Here is a 23385-nt window from a genome sequence, read left to right on the forward strand (position 1 = left end):
AAAACAGATTTGCATTTGATGAACACTATAGAGAGAGTAAATTCTTACAACATTTGCAGATTACATTCAGCTGAACTACATCCTAAACTATCCTAGATCCTACCTCCAAAGGAGCTTAGCTCCTCATCGTGCTTCGTTCGCTTCCTCGCTTCATCGCCATGGCTTGTGAATCCATGCTCTCGATGTGCTTGGAGCTATCCTCTGGAGTCTTGAATCGCGATCTTGAAGTTCCAAAACCCAGAATGTAGATCAATTTTGCAGAATTTTCCAACCCGAAAACAGAATTATGCAGAAAATATATATACAGAAAGCAACCACGCCGCGCGCCAGATCTATCACGCCGCGCGTGGTTGCAATTCCATCAACTACGCCGCGCGTGGTAACAGAATCACGCGGCGCGTGATCAAGTCAGAGAGCAATCTTCTTCTTCAACAAGGCTTCACGCCGCGCGTGGTAAGGCATCACGCCGCGCGTGATCAGAGTGAAAATCTTGGCTCCCTGTGAGCTCCATCACGCGGCGCGTGATGGGCTACGCCCCCAGCGTAGTGAAAATCATTCATATCCTGCAGTTTTTCCTGTTTTCTTGCAAAACAAGTAATCAAGCTCATGATTAGATTTCTCTTATATTTATTGCTAAAAACCTACTAAAATGTATCTAATGTTGCTAAAATAGGCATGGATTAGAGAGTGTGACGATTTGTCATCAAGATCCAAGCATATTTAACATGGTATCAGAGCCGGGTTAAGGACTGCAATGTGGGCATTTGACCCAGGACCACGCTAGGCGTGAGGGTGGGTGTTGAATATGTAGTTTGTGTTGTTGGAATTTGTTTGAAGATGTGAGGGCAACCTCACCCTTTGAGCTAGCTTTTGGGGTTGAGATCCAAGCATATATTAAGACACCTTACATTGACACTAGACACACCTTCAATTTAATATGTTGGAGATGCATAGTTCTTATCTCTATGAATTTGCTTAAAAACACCTCTAGAGATGCTCTAATTTTGAATTATCACATAAAATTATAGAAGCCAATAAAAGGAGGAAAATATCCAATTATTTTTAAATTGTTTGCCTATCTAGAATTGGAAAAATGAAGGACTAATGTTGAATTTTTTTTTTCTCCCTATTTTGTTTTGAAATAAATATTCCCATATATATAAATTTGACATTTTTAACATGAAAAGCAATTTCTCATTAGTCATTACAAGAACAACAAACCAATGATGAAAAATAAAATAAGAATGGACAAAAAATAGGAAAACAGGAACCCATTTTGATTTTGATTGAGACCAATTACTAACCTGTAACAATGGCAGTGAGACCAGTGGCATCAATTTCTTGAGTAACATCCTCAGCTGTAGAAGAAGCTGAGAACCCAGAACCAGAAGGTCCCTTTCTGTTAAACAGCCACATTTTCTCTTTCCTCACTTTATCTGCCAATAATACTTCATTTTTATATCTTTCTTTTCTATTTTATTTTTTTACGTTTTTTTTAAGGAAAAAACTAATACTATTACATGTTAAGAATTTAAATGAAATCCAAGTATGTGATTATATTTTAAACTTTTGAAAAAAATATTACTCCATCCCCAAAAATATAAGAGCTACTTTGACTAAATAACATTATTTACTTATCTTGCTTTGATCATATTTTTTTAATAATATATAGATATAAATATTAGCATATAAGATCTTGTTTGATTTGTTTTTATGAGTATTTTCAAAATATCAGGTTTTTATAATTTTTACTAATATACAATTAAAGATATTAGTGATCAAAATTGTGCATTGGCGTACGTACAGTGATCAAACTGGATCTTATATTTTGGGATCGAGTACATTTTTATAACATACATGTTAGTCCGACCATTTTCTTAAAGTCAATGTTACTATGTGGATTTTCCACATTTACATCATGATGTTTTTTTTGAACAAGCCAAAATCAGGATGTTGAAGCTGATTTGAGCCATTCGATTTTTTGTGATTGGCAGCTGAGATCGTTTTGAGTTATAAAATTGTATTTCAAATTTGAATATGCTTATTTGAAATCAACGTTCGTGATTGATTACATGTCAAACTTCGTCAATTTATATCGTTCGTTTTTGTTAATTTTGGCACCAGAGAAAATCGAATTAATCTGAGACCTTATGGAGGAGCGCACTTCCAGGTCCCAAATCAATACCACCAGACCAACCCAAGTGGGTTTTGTTAATTTTTGTTAATCTTAACTGATCAGAATAAATGTGGTTGATGGTGCTCCTCTCTAATACGGTGATGTGAATGAGGTTGTACTTGTAGACACTTTGACGCTCAAGTGTTTTTACTTGAATTTGAGATTTTACTTGAATTTGTAAAAATGCTTTTTAGAAATGAGAGAGAGACGTAGAGAGAGAGAGAAGCGCTGTGCCTAAGGCTCACCTAGGGCAGCCGTCACGGTCATCGCCTTCACCGGAAGTAAGGCAGAAAATGGGGGATGCTTCGATTGTCAGCGGAGGATGGACGGAGGTGAGACAGCGACGTCGGAATGGGTTTAGAGGGGAAGATGGAGGGAAAGACAGACCACGACAGAGCAGATATCACCATTATTCACGTTCGATTTCTCCATCTGGTAATCGACGCTTTAACGATCAATACTACAGCCCAGAATTTCGCGTGCGTGATCGCAGCCATACTGGGAGAAACCAGTCACGTTACAGCAAGGAGGGACGTTACATTTCGCGTGATCGTTCTCAAGAATACGGCCACTTCGTGCGATCAGGCAAGGCAAGGTCTCGTTCTGCGTTTAAGCGGCAGCAGCAGGTCCATGGAGGAGCTCGACGGCGTCAGGAGCTGGAGGTGGAACGGTGGCGCTCGGATGATGTTAATTATGGTGAAAGAGTTAGGAACAATCAAGAGAGTTTAAGGGATGGACACGATAGCAGGTTGGTTGGCGGTGGAGATTTGTGTGATGATCACAAACTTGTTAATGGAAACAAGCATGATGGGGTTGTCAGTAAGCACGGTGAAGAGAGCATTTTGGGTTCTGACCTTAAGCGGTACGTTTCCTTTTATTTTACAAATTTTCCAGCACAGATGTCAAAATTTTATCTTCGTAAGGGTTTCGAGGTTTGTGGTATACTTGAGGACGTGTACGTCGCAAAAAAAAGAAATAAGTTCGGTCAACCCTATGGCTTCGTCAAATTCTCAAATGTTAGAAATGTCTCTAAAATGACGAGAGCCTTAAACGACGTTTGGTTTGGGCATTTCCGTGTTAGAGCTAGTGTGGCTATGTTTGAACGTAACGACTCAGGGGCGGGGAGGAGAAGGGAGAAGAAAAAGGTAGTCTCGAAAAAAGCTAACGCCCCATTGCCGAAGGATGGGAAGCAAGACTCCAATCGGCATGTAGTGCCCAAGGGAGGCGAGGAAATAATTAATTTACTGGGACAACAGTCACCAAGAGCGAAGAAGGAAGAAAGTAATACTGCGGATGGAGTGCGGGTGGGGGATATAGTAGTCAAGCTAGGGGAGCGAATTGCAAAGTTAACTCAAAAGAAAGACCAAATAGAAGAGGGAGTGAAGAACCCTAAAGAGACAGAGCAGCGTGTGGATACGGCTAAGGTTAATCCAGCCTTAATGCGGAGTTATCGTTCAACACCAGATGATGTAGATTGGGCTCACAATGGAATAGTGGCTACAATTTTTAATGGTGAGGCGATTCCGGTGGTGCAGAACAGAATAATGGACGCGGGTTTTAACGACGTGGTTCTCATTCCAATGGGAGCCGATAAGGTATTCGTGCGCAGCTCAGAGGGGGTTGATGTAATGTCAACGGTTCTTAACGCCAAGGAGTTCTTTCAACTAGTATTCTCGAACTGGACGCGATGGGAAAAGGATGTGGAGCCTTATCGGAGAGGTGCGTGGGTTCGACTGTACGGGATTCCACTTAAAGCCTGGAATGAGCAATTCTTCAAGCTTTGTGTGTTCGAATGTCGATGTTACCTTCAAACGGATGGATGTTCTGTAGATAAGGATAGACTTGACTTTGCTCGGGTCCTGATAGCCACGACTGATTTGGACATCATTAACAGAGTTGAGTCCGTTTTGGTGGATGGTAATCAGGTGGAGGTTAAGATTGTTGAGGAGTGGGGGTACGCATTGGGAGAGGATATGTGTCTTCTCGAGGACGAGATTGAATCGGAGGCGGCTAAATCCGTCTGTGTAGAGGGCCAAATTGATCCGGAAGCGCGTCGTAATGTTGACATGATGGTCAACCATTTCTCAGATAGGCTGAGGGATGAAGGGTTTGAGGATATTCAAGGTATGGATGTTGAAGAGCCTTTAGATAAGCCGGATGATGCCCTCTCTTCTGAGGGAAAGACTGAAGTGGAGGAGGACCGGGGACCCGAGATCCTGAGACCGGGCCCTCTTGGAGCGTTTGGAAATCCGGGAGTTCATTCAGATCTAATTCCCTTAAAGAAGACATCTCAGGTTCGTCATTCTATTCAGCCGCTTCGTAGTAAACGTACGAATTCTTGTCCTCTGGCGGCGAAACGTTCAGTTATTTCAGGGCCTTGGAGTTTGGAATGGTTACATGACCAGAATCACGGGGAGGCAGGGGTGATTTTTTCAGCTCGTAAGAAGGGTATGAAGGGGAACCATCAGGGGATGAGACTTAATAAGATTGAGCAACAGGATCCTCGAAGGAGGAAAGTTGGGGGGTTGCTTCGTCACCCGATTCATAGCCTTAAAAAAGTTGCTAGGATGCCTAGTAAAGATCGTCGTGAGGTGTTAAAAGTCTTAAAGAAGAGTGTTCGTCGTCGCAGGGGCGGGAATGCTTTTAACAGGTCTTGTTCTGTGAGCCGCCAAGATTCAGGTGGAGATTCTAATTCCTCGGGTTCTATTAACAATGATTGGAAAAACTGGGTGGCTGTTCAAGGTAATGAACAAATGATGATGGATGATGTGTGGGGGATAGGGAAAGCCATTGGGGTCAAGTTTAAAGGAGATAATGTGAACATGTTCAATATTCTCTCTCGGGCGGGCAAGGGTAAGAAGGAGATCTCAGGTCAGAGGTCGGGGGGGGAACCCGACAAGGGAATGATTGCTAGTTTGTGTGTTTCTTCTGTTTGTAGGGGGAGTGTGTTCTGATGAAGATAGTTTCTTGGAATTTTAGAGGGCTGGGTGGTTTAGAAAAGAGGAAGGAAGTTCGAAAGTTGGTGGAGGATTTGAAACCTTTTGTATTCTGCATTCAGGAGTCGAAGCTGCAAATCTGTGATGTTTTTCTTGGTACGAATCTTTGGGGAAACTCATCTCACGGGTTCTCTTATCGACCATCGATTGGGGCGTCAGGGGGGCTTTTAACTTTATGGGACACTTCTGAGGTGGAGGTGTGGTCGACAGAGAGCCATGAGTCAGTTTTGTGGTGTCATGGTCGGTTTTCTAAGACTGGAGAAGAGTTTTCTGTGGCAAATGTTTACGCGCCTTGTGATGATGGGGCCAAGCAAGGTTTGTGGGATTCCCTCTCGGTGAGGCTTCTATCGCTGGCGGGTAAGAGGGTGTGTGTTTGTGGAGATTTTAACGCGGTTAAACTTGTTGATGAAAGGCGTTCGTCTAGAGGTGGTCATCGTTCTTTGGATCATGTTCCTTTCGCTCGTTTCATTGATGATAATACCCTTATTGATCTTCCATTAATAGGTCGTAAGTTTACTTGGTTTAAAGGGGATGGTTCTTCGATGAGTCGTCTTGATAGGTTCCTTCTTTCTGAGGAGTGGTGTTTGGCCTGGCCTAATTATAGGCAGGAGGCTAGGCTGAGAGGGTTATCTGATCATTGTCCCCTGGTTTTGTCGGCGAATGAGGAAGATTGGGGCCCTCGCCCGTCGAGAATGCTTAAGTGTTGGAAGGATATTCCCGGCTATAACCAGTTCGTAAGAGATAAGTGGATTTCTTTCGAGGTTGATGGTTGGGGAGGATATGTACTCAAGGAAAAACTTAAGATGATTAAGGCAGGTCTAAAAGAGTGGCATAAGACTCATACTCAAAATCTTCATGGCCGCATCGAGACCCTGAAAGGTAGGCTTTCGGTTCTTGACGAGAAGGGGGAGGAAGAAGATCTGTCTGAGGAGGAGTTGGTGGAATTTCACGGGGTCTCGTCTAATATTCACTCGTTGTCGAGGTTACACGCCAGCATCAGTTGCCAACAATCTCGTTCGCTGTGGCTTAAGGAAGGTGATGCCAACTCGAAGTTTTTCCATTCGGTTCTAGCGGGGCGTCGTCGTAGGAATGTTATGTCCGTTATTAAGGTGAATTGAGTTAATATAGAGGGTGTGATCCCTATCAGACAGGCCGTGTTTTCACATTTTGAGTCGCACTTCAAGGCACCTATTGTGGAGAGGCCTAGGGTTGATGACCTTCAGTTTAAAAGGTTGACCCAGACGGAGAGCGCTGGTTTAACCAAACCTTTCACTGAGGCTGAGGTGAAATCAGCTGTGTGGGATTGCGACAGTTATAAAAGTCCTGGCCCAGACGGGATTAATTTTGGATTTATTAAAGATTTCTGGGCTGAGCTTCGGGGTGACATTATGCGATTTCTTGCTGATTTTCATCGTAATGGCAAGTTGACTAAGGGTTTGAATTCTACTTTCATTGCTTTGATCCCTAAAATTGATAGCCCCCAAGAGTTAAACGATTTTCGACCTATTTCGCTTGTGGGAAGCTTGTATAAAATTCTGGCGAAGGTTTTAGCGAATAGGTTACGTATAGTGATAGGTAGTGTCATTTCTGAATCTCAGTCGGCGTTCGTGAAGGATAGACAAATCCTCGACGGCATACTCATTGCAAATGAGGTGGTGGATGAGGCGCGGAAGTTTAAGAAGGATCTAATGCTGTTTAAGGTAGATTTTGAGAAGGCTTATGATTCCGTGGACTTGGGTTATCTGGATGATGTAATGGGGAGAATGTCTTTTCCAGTCCTGTGGAGGAAGTGGATTCGAGAGTGTGTTTGTACGGCGTCGGCGTCTGTGTTAGTTAACGGCAGTCCGACTGATGAATTCCCTCTTCAGCGTGGGCTTCGGCAAGGTGACCCGTTATCCCCTTTTCTTTTTTTACTGGCTGCTGAGGGACTGAATGTGCTTATGGAGGCGATGATAGCCAATAATTTGTTTAAGGGATATAGTATTGGTGAGGAGGGATCGATGACGGTGTCACACCTTCAGTTTGCAGATGACACTCTTTTGTTGGGAGTTAAAAGTTGGGCTAATGTCCGGGCTTTGCGAGCTGTCCTTGTGCTTTTTGAGACTATGTCGGGCTTGAAAGTTAACTTTAATAAAAGCATGTTGGTTGGGGTTAATATTCCTGATTCCTGGTTAGGCGAAGCTGCGTCTGCTCTGTGTTGTAGAGTGGGAAAGATTCCTTTCCTTTATCTGGGTCTTCAGATTGGGGGTGATCCGAGACGTTTGAGTTTTTGGGAACCGATGTTGCTTCGTATAAAGAATAGATTAGCTGGATGGAAGAGTCGTTTCTTGTCTTTTGGTGGTCGTCTGGTTCTGCTAAAGTCTGTCTTGACCTCTCTACCTGTCTACACTCTTTCCTTCTTCAAAGCTCCCTCAGGTACTATTTCCTCTATTGAATCTATTTTCATTAAATTCTTTTGGGGGGGTTGTGAGGATTCTAGGAAAATTTCTTGGGTTAGTTGGAACTCTATTTGCTTAAGTAAGGAGAGTGGAGGTTTGGGGGTTAGGCGGTTGAGGGAGTTTAACCAGGCTCTGTTAGGTAAGTGGTGTTGGAGGATGTTAGTGGATCGAGAGGGGTTGTGGTTTAGAGTGCTGGCAGCTCGTTATGGGATTGAGGGAGGTAGACTTCGAGATGGTGGCAGGAGAGGGTCGTTGTGGTGGAGGGAGATATCGTATATTAGGGATGGAGGGAGTGAGTTAGGGGGCAGGTGGTTTCAGGAGCAGGTTGTGAAGAGGGTGGGGGACGGGTCAGATACTTTTTTCTGGACCGATCCCTGGGTGGATGAGATTCCTTTGTGTCAGCGGTTTGGGCGCCTGTTTGAGTTGGCTGAGACCAAATCGCGTACGATGGCAGAGATGTTTGCTTCAGGGTGGGGTGAGGGAGGAGAGGCGTGGGTGTGGCGGCGGCAGCTGAGGGCATGGGAGGAGGAGATGCTGAGGGAGTGTCAGTCTTTATTTCTTAACATGTTATTGCAGGCTCATTCTATTGATAGGTGGCAGTGGCGCCCTGATCCGGCCACGGGTTACTCTGTTAGAGGAGCATATCAGCTTCTCACCTCTCATCTTTCGGTTACTATGGACGATGCGGATAACCTCATTTGGCACCCTCAGGTTCCTCTGAAGGTTTCCATCTTCGCTTGGCGTTTATTGTGTGACAGGTTGCCCACGAGAGTAAACCTGGTTACTCGAGGTGTTTTATCTTCTACAGCTCACTCATGCATTTTTGGATGTGGAGAGGCCGAGTCAGCCCATCACTTATTCATTTCTTGCAGTACTGTTGGTTCTCTTTGGGATTTAGTGCGTTCGTGGATTGGTATTCCTTTGGCGGGTTTCACTACTCTGCGTGACCATTTTGTTCAGTTTGTATCTTCAGCAGGTGGCTCTCGCGCGCGTCGCTCTTTTTTACAGCTCATTTGGCTTGCTTGCGTTTGGGTTGTATGGACGGAGCGAAACCATCGATTGTTCACAGGATCAGCAGATACACCCCATATGTTGTTGGACAAGATCAAGCTTTTCTCTTTTAGGTGGTTGAAGATGACGAGTGTCACGTTATCTTATAACTACCATAGCTGGTGGTCTAGTCCTATGATTTGTTTGGGCTTTGTATGATTTGTTTTTGATTTTGTTTCTATGACTCTTTGTAAACTTTTGTAGTCTATCTTGGCACGTCTTGTGCTGGGAAGGCTGATGTGGTAATATATCTCATTTTAGCTTTTTCAAAAAAAAATACCTTCTCCTTCGTGAGAATGATATATATATAAGGAGTGTATCCGGTGAGAACGGATAACTATTGTGAGAAACGAGAACTATTAATAGTAACCATGAGATTCAATTGACGCACCAGATTAAAATCTTCCACTCACTTAAAATTCCATGTGATTCTAGTTTCTGTATATTGAAATATCTTTCTATATATAATATTTCCTAATTTATTCCTATTGTATTTCTTAATTTATTAATACAGCTCCCTCCAAAACTTATTACTCTTTTGGCCACTCCCTCCAAAACCTACCCGAACAGGTACTACCCTTCTTTATTTTTTTTGCTGCTTGCCGCCATCTATTATCAGCATATTGGCTGGTGAAAATTTATAAACATGTTAGTGGTCCTACGGCCTATGATAAATGTATGGTAGTGGACAATAAATCCTACTATGTAAGGATAGATTATAAATAAGGCTTTCATGTACTTCTCAAAACACACCTTGAAATTTAATCTATTTGAGAATTTTCTTGTGAGAACTTTTTCCTTTGTTCTTTAGATAAAAATTTATAGTGTTGGTTCTATCGACATGTTGCGGTTAGGGTCAAGTTCCTATACCAATTTTTCAAGACAATCCTAAATGGTAGCTTATCAAATTCCCAAAGAAGAACTATCGAAGAGAGGTTGACCAAGCTTCAATTTTAAGTGTTGGAGCCAAAGGCAGAATTGAGATCAAAGTTCAAGTGAAGATAAGAGAGAGATTGTGAGACTTGTGCGTTTGTAAAGATTCGTGTAAACTTGCATTCCAAAACCAATAAAACAAGGTGCTATCGGTGGTTTGACATCAATAGTGAACGATGAGTACACCGAGTGAGGACAAAGGTGGAACCTCCATAACAATTGTGTTTGTCTTTCTCTTTTCCTAATCTCTTTAATTTGTTCTCTGTGATTTTGGTTAGAATTAGATTAATCTTTGAAATTTGATAATTGGATAAATTGAATCACAATGTTTTTTAATTTGTATTGATCAAAAGATTTTAATTTCAAAATTGTATTCAAATTGATTCAACTATTCAATTAGCAAATTGAAGATTTTGTTACTTGATTTTAACCAAATCTCAACATTTGAATTGATTAGTAGAATAATAGAAATTGCTTGATTAAGTTATTAAAAATTCTACACACCAAGTGTTTGATCAATTTGCCTATGTAAGAATTTTACTTGCACATCGCCAAGTGTTTGATAAAATTCCTCTTAAAGCAATTCTACGCATTTTAAACTCAATGTTCTCTATTCCCCCCACCCCCCCTCGAGAAAGTACCGCTTCAGACAAACCAACACTATGTGGGCATAGACCCAATCCAAAACACTTATAATTTTTATTTTTTGTGGTTAGTGAGTTGCACCTAACCTAAGATCAGAAGAACTAGAGTTTCATTCTTAATTCCCTGGACAAAGGTTAATGAAACAAAAATGAAGATAAAAGCAAAAAAATTTAAGTAGAAAAGATTCTTTTTTAAAATTTTAACATATTGAATGCACTACATTCAAGATTTCCTTAACCATTACTCTGGAGACATGTTTAACATTTCCCTTATTTTTATCCTTAAACATGTTTTTTGTTAGTCATTTTGATTCTCAAATTTATCTTTTATTTGTTATGTTAGGTCGGTCCTCAAATATGTTTTGTGTTAGTTAATTTTTCCAAAAAATACTACTAATAAACGCATTTTAGAATATTTTTATAATTTCAATACATTGTATTAACAGCCTCTCATATAGTACTAAACTAAAGTGTTGCGAATAGATAAACGAGACTTAATAATATATGTGAAAATAACTTATTTAGATTAAAAGTGAGAAAAAAAAGATGCAGATGGAGTGATTTTAGGCCAAAAATAATTTAAAACCACCCCACACGGTGAAGGAAGAAGAAAACTCAATGAAAAAGAAATTAAGGCCTGCAAGGAAGGAAGAATTTGTAGAACAATGAACTTGTTAATTATTTAATAACATCGTCATTGGTCAATCGATGATAGGTGCTAGAAATATGAACGACGACAGTGGTGTATTAATGGTGTTGTTGAAATTTTTGTGAGAGAGTGTCTGAAAATAAGTTTAGTGGAATGTTCTAATCTCAGCCCTTCATTTTAGTCTAATAGTTTTTATTCATTCTGCAAATGCCCAATACATGTTGCCCAAGTGCTTTAAATCTAGTTCAATACATGCTTCCCAAGTGCTTTAAATCCAGTTCAATCTCACTTCACCTCGATGGCTTCTGTTCTGGTGTAAGCTAATAGTATCGAACACCGTTATTCCAGTATACAACCTACAATACTACTAGGACCGTTGGATTCATCTCAACGGCTCCTTGTGCTCTTTACCAACCATTGTCAGCTATCACAGACAGTTATAATCGCGTCTCTTTATAAAGGATAAGACTTTGGTGCCAAGATACAAAATTCAATCACTTTTCACTTCAGTCCTCCTTGATTCACTTACTAACTTGAACGTTGGGATGGTAACCTGTTTTGCAGAAATATTTCCCCACCATGAGTCATCGTAACAAAAATCTAATGTCATCGTAATCACCTCAAACCTCACCGTCAGGGGCGGACCTCTTCAAGGCTTGGTGTGGCTCACCAGCCCAGCCCAATTTTTTTTCAAAAAAAATAAATATATATTTTATAAATAATTTCAAGTCATTTTGTATACATATTTGTACAAATATTAATACAATATTAGTTTAAGGTTTATTATTGATAATCGCGAGTATCTCGTACACATATTATTTTAAGTATTATTACAAATATTAGTTTATAGTTTATTATTGATGATTTCAAGTCTTTCATCTTTTATATTATAAGCTTGTATACACAAGCAAATCCTAAACCCTAATTTGTTTTCCCTCCATTTTATCTTGCAATTTTTATTAAAAAATAATATAATTTTGTCTTGACTAGGATTCGAACCCACAACCCTTCAGTGCGAGACAATATTTCCAACCACTATGGCAAGTATACCAATTGTGATTAAAATTATGTGCAATAATTGATAAGTACCATCAATTTTAAAAGTATATCTTATCAAAATTATTGTTGACTATATTATTCATCACGAAATATTTTTATGGCTTTCCTGATCAATGATTTTTTTCTACCGGATCATAAATTTAGAGAATAATTATCATGTGAGATTTGGAAAGTTATTATCAAACTCAATCCTGCTAAATCAATTTTTTTACAATACAACCAAACACGACCATAGTCATGTCACTAATCACATTCATTATTTTGATTTTAACATTGCAGATTTAAAATTAACTGATGATCAATTGATACAATATGCACTAGCAGATATTGAGATGATGTTACGTAGTTGTGGGAAGAGTTTAAAAGATTATCCTCCAATGCCTAGAGCAGACACATCATTAGTTCCTGATATACAAAATAGTTTAATACACGACGAATTGAATTATAACAGACAATCATTAGCTGAGGAACATGTTAGATTGATGTCAACTATGACTTCAGAGCAACGTAAAGTATATGACATAATCATGACAAGAGTTAACGAAAACAAACCTGGTGTGTTTTTTTTTTTATGGTTATGGCGGTACAAGGAAGACATTTATCTGGAGGGTCATGTCAGCCGCATTACGCTCAAAAGGTGAGATAGTTTTAACAGTTGCCTCAAGTGGGATCGCTGATCTCTTCCTTAAAGATTAGGATGAGTCGATGTCGATCTCATTGCTTATACCTGGCGGTGGAACAGCACATTCAAGGTTTTGTATTCCTCTAAATGTTGACGAGTTCTCAACACGTACCATAGTTCCTAAAAGCCCTTTGGCGCTATTAATACAAAAACCAAAGCTCATTATATGGGATGAAGCACCAATGATGCACAAACACTATTTCGAAGCTGTTGATCGAACTTTAAAAGATATTCTCAAGTCTGTTGATGAAAAAAATAAACACATTCCCTTCGGTGGAAAAGTTGTTGTTTTTGGTGGAGATTTTAGACAAATTCTACCAGTTATACCCAAAGGTACAAGCCCAAAAGTTGTTCATGCTACTATTAATTCTTCGATTCTTTGGAATTTTTGTGAAGTTTTAACATTGATTAAAAACATGAGGCTTCTCGGTGGTGCTTCGAGTGCAGACGTTGAACAAAAAAGATTGTTTTATGAATGAGTTTTGGGTGTTGGCGATGGAGAAATTGGGGATGACAACGACGATGATTTAGAACTTGACATTCCATCAGATTTATTGATTCCAAATTCAGGTGATCCTCTTGCTTCTATCGTTGAAAGCACCTATCCCCAACTTTTACAAAACATGAACGATATAACGTATTTTCAAAATAGAGCTATATTAGCTCCTAAAAATTCAATAGTCGACACAATAAATGATTATATGTTGGATTTAATTTCTGGTGAAGAAAATACATATTTGAGTTATGATACTCCACTCACACAAAATGTAGACGGTCAAACAGTGGATGTTGTCATACTCCCGAATTTTTGAACACGATTTCTACGTCGGGACTTCCAAATCACAAGTTGAGACTTAAAGTTGGAGTTCCAGTTATGCTATTAAGGAATTTGAATCAAAAATTAGGATTATGCAATGGAACAAGACTTATTATTACGAGATTGGGAAAACGTGTTCTTGAAGGAAAAATTATTTCAGGAAGTAATATTGGTGATCAGGTTTTCATACCTAGATTTTCTCTGACACCATCTGACGTGAGAATTCCTTTTAAATTTCAACGGAGACAATTTCCTATAATGATTTCTTTTGCGATGACTATTAATAAGAGTCAGGGACAATCTTTAAAGTATGTTGGGATATATCTTCCGTCGTCAGTGTTTTCATATGGTCAGTTGTATGTTGTAATTTCAAGAGTTACTTCTTGAAAAGGATTAAAAATATTGATGATCGATGACAACGGTGAAGATACGACTAAGACTTCGAATGTGGTCTATAAGGAAGTCTTCCGTAATATAACATAATTTTCTTTGTATGAATATTTATCCAAAATTATTGTTGAACTATCGTTTAATGTTACTCAACTTTTTTCATATACCTTACATTATTGGAATTATCATATTTTATTTAATCATTATATATCTTAGAGCTAACTAGACCCGTGCGGGGTCGATGTTCTAGTATTATAAGCTTGTATACACAAGCAAACCATAAACCTAATTTGTTCTCCCTTCACTTTTATCTTGCAATTTTTATTAAAAACTAATACAATTTTGTCTTGACTAGGGGATTCGAACCCGCGGCCCTTCAATGCAATGCAATATTTTCAACCACTATGGCAAGTATACCAAATGTGATTAAAATTATGTGCAATAATTGATAAGCACCATCGATTTTCATAGGAAAGATTTCATACAACAATTAAACACCATCAAATTACATTGCACAGTTTAAACAATTAAAAACCGATAATTAGAAATCTAGCAAATCATCAAATCATACATTTTCTTAGTGTTTTATTTTTTGAAAAAATTTACATTTTTTTATCCTAATTCAATATTTTTTACTAATTAACTAACCATGTTAACCATTTTCTTAGTGTTTTTTTTTACGGAAAGAAAAAAATCATTGGACTTAAAAGTTACTTTTTTCAACTAAACATGCTAAGAAAAATATACTTTTTTAATGTCATTCTGAACTTAAAAGTTTGTTCATGTTGAGGAGTATGGTTGATCGTATTACTGCAAATATATATATATATATATATATATATATATATATATATATATATATATATATATATATATATATATATATATCAAGGTGATATTTATGCAAATAGTAGTTGACTTTAGGTATATATCAACGTGACTATATTATTAATTACGAAAAAAATCACTGATTCACATTTGTTTCTTTTGCTAACAATATATCTTAACCTTTCCGGATCAAAGAATGTTGTTTTCCGGTTCAAAGAGCCAGAGACAATTTTTAAAGCATGTTGAGATATATCTTCTGTCGCCAGTGTTTTCACATGGTCAGTTGTATGTTGCGATTTCAAAAGTTACTTCTAGAGAAGTATTAAAAATATTGATCATCGACGATGATGACGAAGATACGACTAAGACTTCGAATGTGGTCCGTAAGGAAGTCTTCCGTAATATACCTTCCTTTGTATGAATATTTATCCAAAATTATTATTGAACTATCGTTTAATGTTACTAAAAAATTTTCATATACCTTATATTATTGCAATTATCATATCATAATTTATAATTACATATCTTACATTACAGCTAATTAGATCCGTGCACCGCACAGGTCGATGTTCTAGTTATAAGTAAAATCTTATTTTAAGTTATATCGTTTAATTTTTTAATAATCATCTTTGACTTTGTTTCGCAAAAAAATAGTGGCTAATTACCAATTGAATTAGCATATAAATATGAAATAACATAAGAAAAATATGTTTGATTAATATTTAATTTTTTGTGAAGTAAGATAATATGGATAAAAGTGAAAATCAATAATTTATAAGCTAATTGAACTAGCTTATCAAAATAAACCATAAGTTAGTATAATTTTGAGTTCTATATATTTGGTTCAAGGTAGAATTTTTTGAAACATCAAATAATAGTTATATGCATGATTGTTCAAGGAGTTGCGAGTGTAAGGTCTTGGGTTCAAATCTTGTCTTTTTGCAGTAAAAAAAGAAGTTATATGTATGATTTAACGATCATAGTCATTTCCTTAGTAATTAATTTTCACGTTTGTTGGTTTGTTGTTGTTCTTTTTTTTTTAGATATACATGTTGTTTTAGAAATTTTTTCAATAGTAATTAATTTTTTTAGCCCAACCGATTATTTGTGTCTGGGTCCGCCCCTGCTCACCGTGGAAGTCATCTGATTTTGATTTGTTCAAAATAGAAACCTTGCAAACTCTCGAATTTGTTTATTTGAATCATGAAAAATATGTTTGAGTACAAAGACATGTGAGCGATTAAGAAGAGTAAGAACTAAGAAGCATATATAGCACATGTTTGTTTCATTTTCTTTTTAACAACTTGTGGTGCGCATTTATTGTTCTCTTTGTAATTATTGTACTTTCTTTTTTCGGTCAAATAGTCTGGTGGATAAAAATTTCACTTATAAAATGAATAAGTAGAATGATCGAAGTTTGAATCACGATCCTTTATATATAATGTAATATCTCTGCCAACTGAGTTGTTGTACTTTTATTATTATTACTCGTTGTGTACTCTTTGGTTTTCAAATTTTAATAGTATAATTTTGCCATTTAAAAAAATTTAACAACTTGTGGTGGGTGAAGCTTTCTAGCTAGCTTTTACTATTACTATCTATATATTATATATATTTATATACACAAAAAATTAAACACTCGATTCAATGCCTATCTATGCTAATTCGTGGTAGTTACGTAGTGAATATTTTACTCCACAAGTTGTACACCAATACCACCAAAAGAAGGAAAGAAACAAGAAATCACAGGTAACACCGTAACACTCTGTTTTTTAATTTTATTCCATGCTCTAGAAATATTAATTTTATCATTAAGTGGCATAAACTAAAGCAAATTTGGATAAGTCAAAATTTTCCTTGCTGTTTTATGTACCATGGTTGTGAAGCCATTACCTTGCTTCATTATTTTTATTTATAGTGGATATAAAAGTACCAATAATTTAATAATACACTTGATAATCTTTATAGATTTTATGATTTGTGTGGTTGTGTATACCAAATCTTGAATATGATCATCTATCTAAAACCACTTCCAGCATAATTTAAAGCTCGAATATATAAATTAAAAAGATTTTTTTTTACAATATATAGAAACGAGGATCAAGATCCGTTTGGATTATTTTATTTTTGAGCTTATACAAACAATTTATGCAATTTTTATGTATTACTATAAGCTTGTTAATGTAGTTTATGATAAAATAGTTTATAAAAATAAACCACTAGGTTTGGTCTAGTGGTAAGTGGTTTGGATAGTATGCTGCTAGAGGTCCTGAGTTCGATCCTCAGCTCATTGTAAACAAAAAATAAAAGTTTATAAAAATACAATTTTCACTAGTGTGAACTTACAAAATAACATAAAACCTAATTTATATTGCATAAGCTATCGACTCCACAACGTTACTTAGAAAAAAAAATATTGTTAGTTATTTGTTAAAAAATGGGTAGTTGGTTGATTGATGGCTTCACAAGTGTACAAAATATTATTGTCGTAATAATAAGAGTATCTTTTCAAAAGTATAATTTATTTAAATAATTATCTTCATTCTTGAGGACAATCGGTGGTTCAAGCATGTGGGAGGTTGATAACACTAAAATATATCTAATATTTACTAACATGTTATTTAAATAAATTATACTTTTGAAAAGATACTCTATTATTACGACAATAATCTTGTGCACTTGCGAAGCTATCAGCAAACCAACTATCCATTTTTTTAACAAATAACTAACAACATTTTTTTCCTATGTTTAAATTAATTTGTCATTTTTTTTTCAACTCATGACATTATAACAAACATAATTCCTCAACTAATAACACAAACTAATATTCCACAACTTATGTACAAAAAAAAAAAATTCCACAACTTAAATTAATATCATAATTTTAGTTTAGTCTTAGTCTATAACTATGAAATTAAGTTGAGGAAATCAATATTAAATATATTCATTGCATATCACTTAATTCAATTTCATCATTTTAATCAATTACTTTTGGGATTTGAAATTAGGTGGAAAGGAAAAAAAAATGCAATTTAATCAACCACCTTACAAAATTCTTCACATATAAATCAAACTTGGCAACCATACCTTTGAAAGTGAACAAGTTTTTTACTCATTGATCAAATGAATGGACATGATGTTTCATATGAAAAGATTCCCAATTTATATATTTCCTCACTGATGTGCCTTCGCAACTTTGTTTCTTTTTGTCACTGTCATGCACCTTCCCAAATCACAACGTGGTTTTATTCCTCACTGTCGGGTACAATAATAATGTATACTAATACCAACATAGTGTGGCACAAGTGGTAGATACTCGGGTCCCTTAACCATTTCGTCCTGAGTTCGATCCCCGGCCGGTGCGTATGGAGAAACATTTGTTAGGAGATGTCAACCCATTAAATGGATCTCAGTTACCTCGAGGGTATTAGTGTTTGCGGTTGATAATGTATACTAATTGTTTGTATTGTTTAGCTAGAGGAGCCAACTTTGAAAAGTTATATGACAACTATAACCATTCATTTTATAGATAATCTTTGAAAACAAATAATATAGCAAATTCATCTTTCAAGAACAACGTTATCTCAAAGAATGCCTCACAAGTGACAACTTGTTTTTTAACTCTTTTCTCAACTTGTCTAACTTTGATACTAATCAGAGGAGCCAACTTTGAAAACTTACACAACAACTATAACCATTCATTTTATTGATAATATCTGAAAACAAATAATTTAGCATATTCATCTTTCAAGAGATAAACTTTGATTCATTCCAATTCTCATACACCTGAAAATGGCTTTTGATTTAGTAGGAACTTTGATTTCACAACTGACACCTTATGTCCAAGAGGAGTATGCAACATTTAAAGGTGTTAACAAACATGCTGAAAAGCTATTAAGTAATCTCGATGCCATTCGTGCTGTCCTAAAAGATGCTGATGAGAAGCAAATCACAAGTGATGCTGTGAAACATTGGCTGCAGAACCTGACTGATGCAGCACATGTTCTTGAAGATATATTGGACGAATGTTCAATAGTTTCCGAAGCTTACAAAGACAAATACTCCATCATCCATCCTAAGAAGCTATATGCGCGTCGTAGCATTGGAAAGAAGATGAAAAATGTTGCTGAAAGGATTGATGCTATTGCTGAAGAAAGGGTCAAGTTTGGATTAAATCCTGGAACCATGGAGCATCGTCTGGTAGATGATGTACGGCGCCAAACTACCTCTGTCATCACTGAACCCCAAATTCATGGAAGAGATGAGGATAGGAAGAAGGTTGTTGATTTTCTTGTCAATCATGCTTGTGACAGAGAAGAACTCTCTGTATATTCCATTGTTGGCCACGGTGGATATGGAAAAACAGCACTCGCTCAACTAGTTTTCAATGATGAAAGGGTAATTGCTCACTTTCCTGTGAAAATATGGGTTTGTGTTTCTGATGATTTCAATATCATGAAACTTTTCCGTTCTATCATAGAAATCGTAGACGGAAAAAATCCAGATCTCATTTCCTTGGAATCAATGCAAAAAAAGGTTCAACAAATTTTGCAAACCAAAAGGTATTTGCTTGTGCTTGATGATGTTTGGAGTGAAGACCCAGAGAATTGGAGCAGATTCAAGTATCTGTTGCCAAATGGAAATGGAACAAAAGGTGCATCAATTTTAGTCACTACACGACTTGAGACTGTTGCAAGCATTGTGGGACCTCATCCTGCTCATCATTTGGTAGGTTTATCGGATGATGATATTTGGTCAGTGTTTAGACAACAAGCTTGGTCATTGTTTGGACCAAACAGGGAAATGCGTGCGGAGCTTGTTAAGATTGGAAGGAATATTGTGAGAAAATGTGGTGGTTCACCTCTTGCCGCCAAAGCACTAGGAAGCCTTTTACGTTTTAAAACAGAGGAACATCAATGGGATTCTATAGAGAAAAGTGAGATTTGGAAGTTGTATGATGATGCTACCAAGTCTGCTTTAACACTGAGCTACTACAATCTAAAATTATCGTTGAGGCCATGTTTTACCTTTTGTGCTATATTTCCTAAAGATTTTAAAATGGTGAAGGAAGATCTAATTCATCTTTGGATGGCCAATGAATTTATTTCGTCCAGAGGAAATTTAGAGGTGGAGCATGTAGGCAATGATGTGTGGAATGAACTATGCCAAAGATCATTTTTTCAAGAAGTTGAAACTAATGGAAAAGGTAAAGTTACATTCAAAATGCATGATATATTCCATGATATTGCTAGCTCCATTATGGGACAGCAATGCTTAGCTTTAGAAACTGCTAGCTTGACTACTTTGTCAAGAAGAGTTCATCATATTAGTTGTTTCAATGTTGATGAAAAATTCAAATACAACTTGATTCCGTTCAAAACTGTGGAATCCTTGCGGACTTTTCTTCAATTTAATCCGCCTAAATCAAATTTAAGTGTGTTTCCATCAATCACTCCTCTCCGAGTATTAAGTTCAAACTGTACTCAACTCTCAGCCTTAAAGAATTTTATCCATTTGAGGTACTTGGAACTTTATGATAGCACCATTGAAACCCTGCCTGAGTCTATTTGTAGCCTAAGAAAATTACAAACACTAAAACTTGATCATTGTTCCAGGCTTATTAGTCTTCCCAAGCAATTGGCACAACTACAAGATCTCAGACATCTCGTGATTACACGGTGTTCCTCATTAATTTCAATGCCTACTAATATTGGGGGGTTAACTCATTTGAGAACATTAAGCACTTTCATTGTTGGTTCGAAGGGTAGGTTCAGTTTAGCAGAGCTACATAACTTACAACTAGGAGGCAAGCTACACATCAAAGGCCTTGAGAATGTGTCGAATGAAACAGATGCCAGAGAAGCTAATTTAATTGACAAGAAGGAATTAAGTCAGTTATACTTGTCATGGGGTGGGGATGTTAATTCAAAAGGCAGTGGTACTGGCGCTGAGCAAATCCTTGAAGCCCTTGAACCTCACAAAGGTCTCAAATATTTTGGGATGAAGGGTTATAAGGGAATAAATATTCCAAATTGGATGAGAAATACTTCTATTTTGGAAGGTCTGGTTGAGGTTATACTTTACGACTGCAGAAACTGTGACCGACTTCCTCCACTTGGTAAATTACCATGTTTAACAACTCTTTATGTGTCTGGAATGAGAGACGTGAAGTACATTGATGATGACTTGTATGGAGGTTCCACCAAGAAGGCTTTTCCATCATTAAAGAAAATGAAGTTATATGATTTACCAAAGTTAGAGAGGGTGTTGAAAGCTGAAGGAGTAGAGATGCTATCACAACTGTCCAACTTGAGCATAAATGGGACCCCAAAGCTTGCATTTCCAATATCCCTTCCATCTGTTGAGACTTTTTATGCTTATGGGAATACTGAAAGAGATTCCATTGATGGTGGTGCATCTTTCCTGAGGGGAATTGCAGCTAGTATGCATAATCTCAAAAAACTTCTCATTGTAAAATTTGATGAACTCAAGGTACTACCTAATGAACTCAACGGTCTCAGTTCCCTACAAGAACTACGCATTTTCATTTGTGATAAGCTTGAGTCTGTCCCCGAGTGTGTACTGCAAGGTTTGAGTTCTCTTCAAGTTTTGACATTTTCGTTTTGCTTTAGCTTAAAATCCTTATCGGAAGGTATGAAAAACCTGACTTGTCTTGAGAGCCTAGGAATTGCATTTTGCAGGAGCTTAAAATCCTTGCCGAAAGGTATGAACAAGCTAACTTCCCTTCGTCAATTGACAATCTTCGGCGGAAAAGATGGAACTTTACCAAATGGCTTAGAAGGTATTCCCTCGCTGCAAAGTTTGTATTTGTCAAGTTTTCATTCTCTTGTAACCTTGCCAGACTGGTTGGGGACCATGACTTCTCTTCAAACATTAGAAATCAGTTGGTGTCGGAAATTAACCGCATTACCAGCTAGCTTTAAAGAACTCAAAAACTTGCATGAATTACGTATTAGGGGATGTCCTAAGCTAGTGAAGCGATGCAAGAAAGAAACAGGGAAAGATTGGCATAAGATAGCTCATGTACCAAAATTGGAATTGGACCAAGAAAACATCAAAGGTATTTATGAATTACGTATTTATCATCTATTGTTATACCAAAAAAAATTTACGGTAATTTAATGAATAGTTTTCATTTCTTACTGTATCTAGTTTTATCATCAAAAGTAGGAGAAGGGTCCGTTTGGTAAAAATAAGCTATAAGCTAGCTGATAGCTGATAAGCTGATAGCTGAAAAGCTAGCTTATAGCTGATAGCTGAAAAGCTAGCTTATTGAAATTAAAGTGTTTGGTAAAATTAGCTTTTAAAGTGGTTATTAAATATAAAATTACATAATTGATAGAGAGTAGTTTATTTTTTAGAGTGGGTAGTTATTAAATTAAAGGATAAAAATGAAATAAAGTGTAAAAAGCTATAAGCTATAAGCTCAAATGCTACTTGAAATAGCATCTGAAAAAAAGCTATAAGCTAGTATAAAAAGCTTGTTACCAAACACCTCTAATTTTTTGAAACAAGCTTATAAACTCATATAATAAGCTATAAGCTAGCTTATTTGTGTTACCAAACAGAGCCGAAGTATACTGTTTTTAACACATTGAAATGTGGATGCAGATAAGAGGAATTTGACGAGTTTGTTGATGACGAGTTGGTTATCTGATTATGCTCAATTTGACAAGTTGGTTGATGACGTGACGAACTGACGATTGCTGAATTTAGGATGTAGGGGAATTTATTAAATTCAATTTATTTAATTATTATTGTCATTTGTTTCGTTTTGGTTATTTGGCACCTGTATTTTGTGCTTTTTTTTTTGTTTGGTTCATTTTTTTATTTTTATTTTTTATATTTGGTTTGTTTCACCTATACCAAATGACTAGAAGTTATTACAGTTGATTTTGAAGTAAAGACTCGTTTTGCCCAGTTTTTTTTAGAGCTTATGCTAACAGTTTATGTAATTTTTATATATTATGATAAGTTTGTCAAGATAATTTATGATAAAATAGATTATAAAATTACAATTTTCACTAGTGTAAATTTATAAAATAGCATAAAACCTAATTTATATTGCATAAGTTATTTGCATAAGCTCTAAAAAAAACTAGGCGAAACGTACCCTAATAACTATATTGCATTTATACTAAAAAAAAAGAATTATTGTGTTTATTTGAAAATAATTATGCATTTAATTAGAAAAAAATATAAATTATGCATTTTTTTACTGATAAAAAATTGTGATTTATTCACAAAATAATTGTAGATATATACATTTGGATAGAAACTATTTATAGCACAAAAAATTGGTGAGGGCGTTAATTGTAGATAGGAAACAATGTTTTGGTCTTTAGGACGCAGGTTCAAACCCTTCTGCATATTAAAATTGATTTTTTTTTATATAAAAAGAAAAAAACAGAGCAAAATGGAAAATGGGAGTGTGTTAGAGTAGAACCTCCTTAATTATTTTGAAAATACTGAAAAATGACAAAAATAATAACAAGTAAATTGCAGTTGAAGTAGTATAATAAAAATAAAAAAGAAAATTTAATTCAGAATCAAATTTATCCTTAAAGAGGACATTTATAATAACTGTATAGTTTTACCATATAAAATCAGGCAAAGCAGGTAAAAAAATATCACACAATTTGTGACAATAGATGCAAAAGATACATAAGTTTAAAATTATCACTATATAATAGTGCTTACAA

At 36.4% G+C, this 23385-nt stretch overlaps 1 protein-coding gene and 2 pseudogenes across 2 annotated transcripts; 2 read left to right on the top strand and 1 right to left on the bottom strand.

The window, feature by feature from the left end:
- LOC123905466 overlaps nucleotides 1-1438 on the bottom strand; it is a 29163-nt pseudogene extending 27725 nt beyond the window's left edge.
- An 8114-nt stretch (nucleotides 1439-9552) lies between these two features.
- Nucleotides 9553-13915, top strand: LOC123904795 (annotated as a pseudogene).
- Nucleotides 13916-18090: 4175 nt separating this feature from the next.
- Nucleotides 18091-22666, top strand: LOC123905463 (disease resistance protein RGA2-like). Of its 2 annotated transcripts, none has more exons than XM_045955068.1 (2): nucleotides 18091-21743; nucleotides 22295-22666. In XM_045955068.1, the coding sequence occupies exons 1-2, from the start codon at nucleotides 18455-18457 to the stop codon at nucleotides 22381-22383; spliced, it is 3378 nt and encodes a 1125-aa protein (XP_045811024.1). In that variant the 5' UTR covers nucleotides 18091-18454; the 3' UTR covers nucleotides 22384-22666. The 2 variants fall into 2 exon arrangements, 1 of the variants encoding a protein (XP_045811024.1); XR_006808376.1 differs by having other exon boundaries at nucleotides 18237-21859; nucleotides 22260-22666.
- Nucleotides 22667-23385: the final 719 nt, after the last annotated feature.

The sequence above is a fragment of the Trifolium pratense genome, linkage group LG2, assembly GCF_020283565.1.
Source record: "Trifolium pratense cultivar HEN17-A07 linkage group LG2, ARS_RC_1.1, whole genome shotgun sequence".
NCBI lineage: Eukaryota > Viridiplantae > Streptophyta > Magnoliopsida > Fabales > Fabaceae > Trifolium > Trifolium pratense.

Coding starts and splice junctions, on each gene's coding strand:
- LOC123905463 (XM_045955068.1), top strand. CDS start 18,455: ATGGCTTTTGATTTAGTAGGAACTTTGATTTCACAACTGACACCTTAT. Junction 21,744..22,294: donor GGACCAAGAAAACATCAAAG/GTATTTATGAAT, acceptor ATGTGGATGCAG/ATAAGAGGAATTTGACGAGT.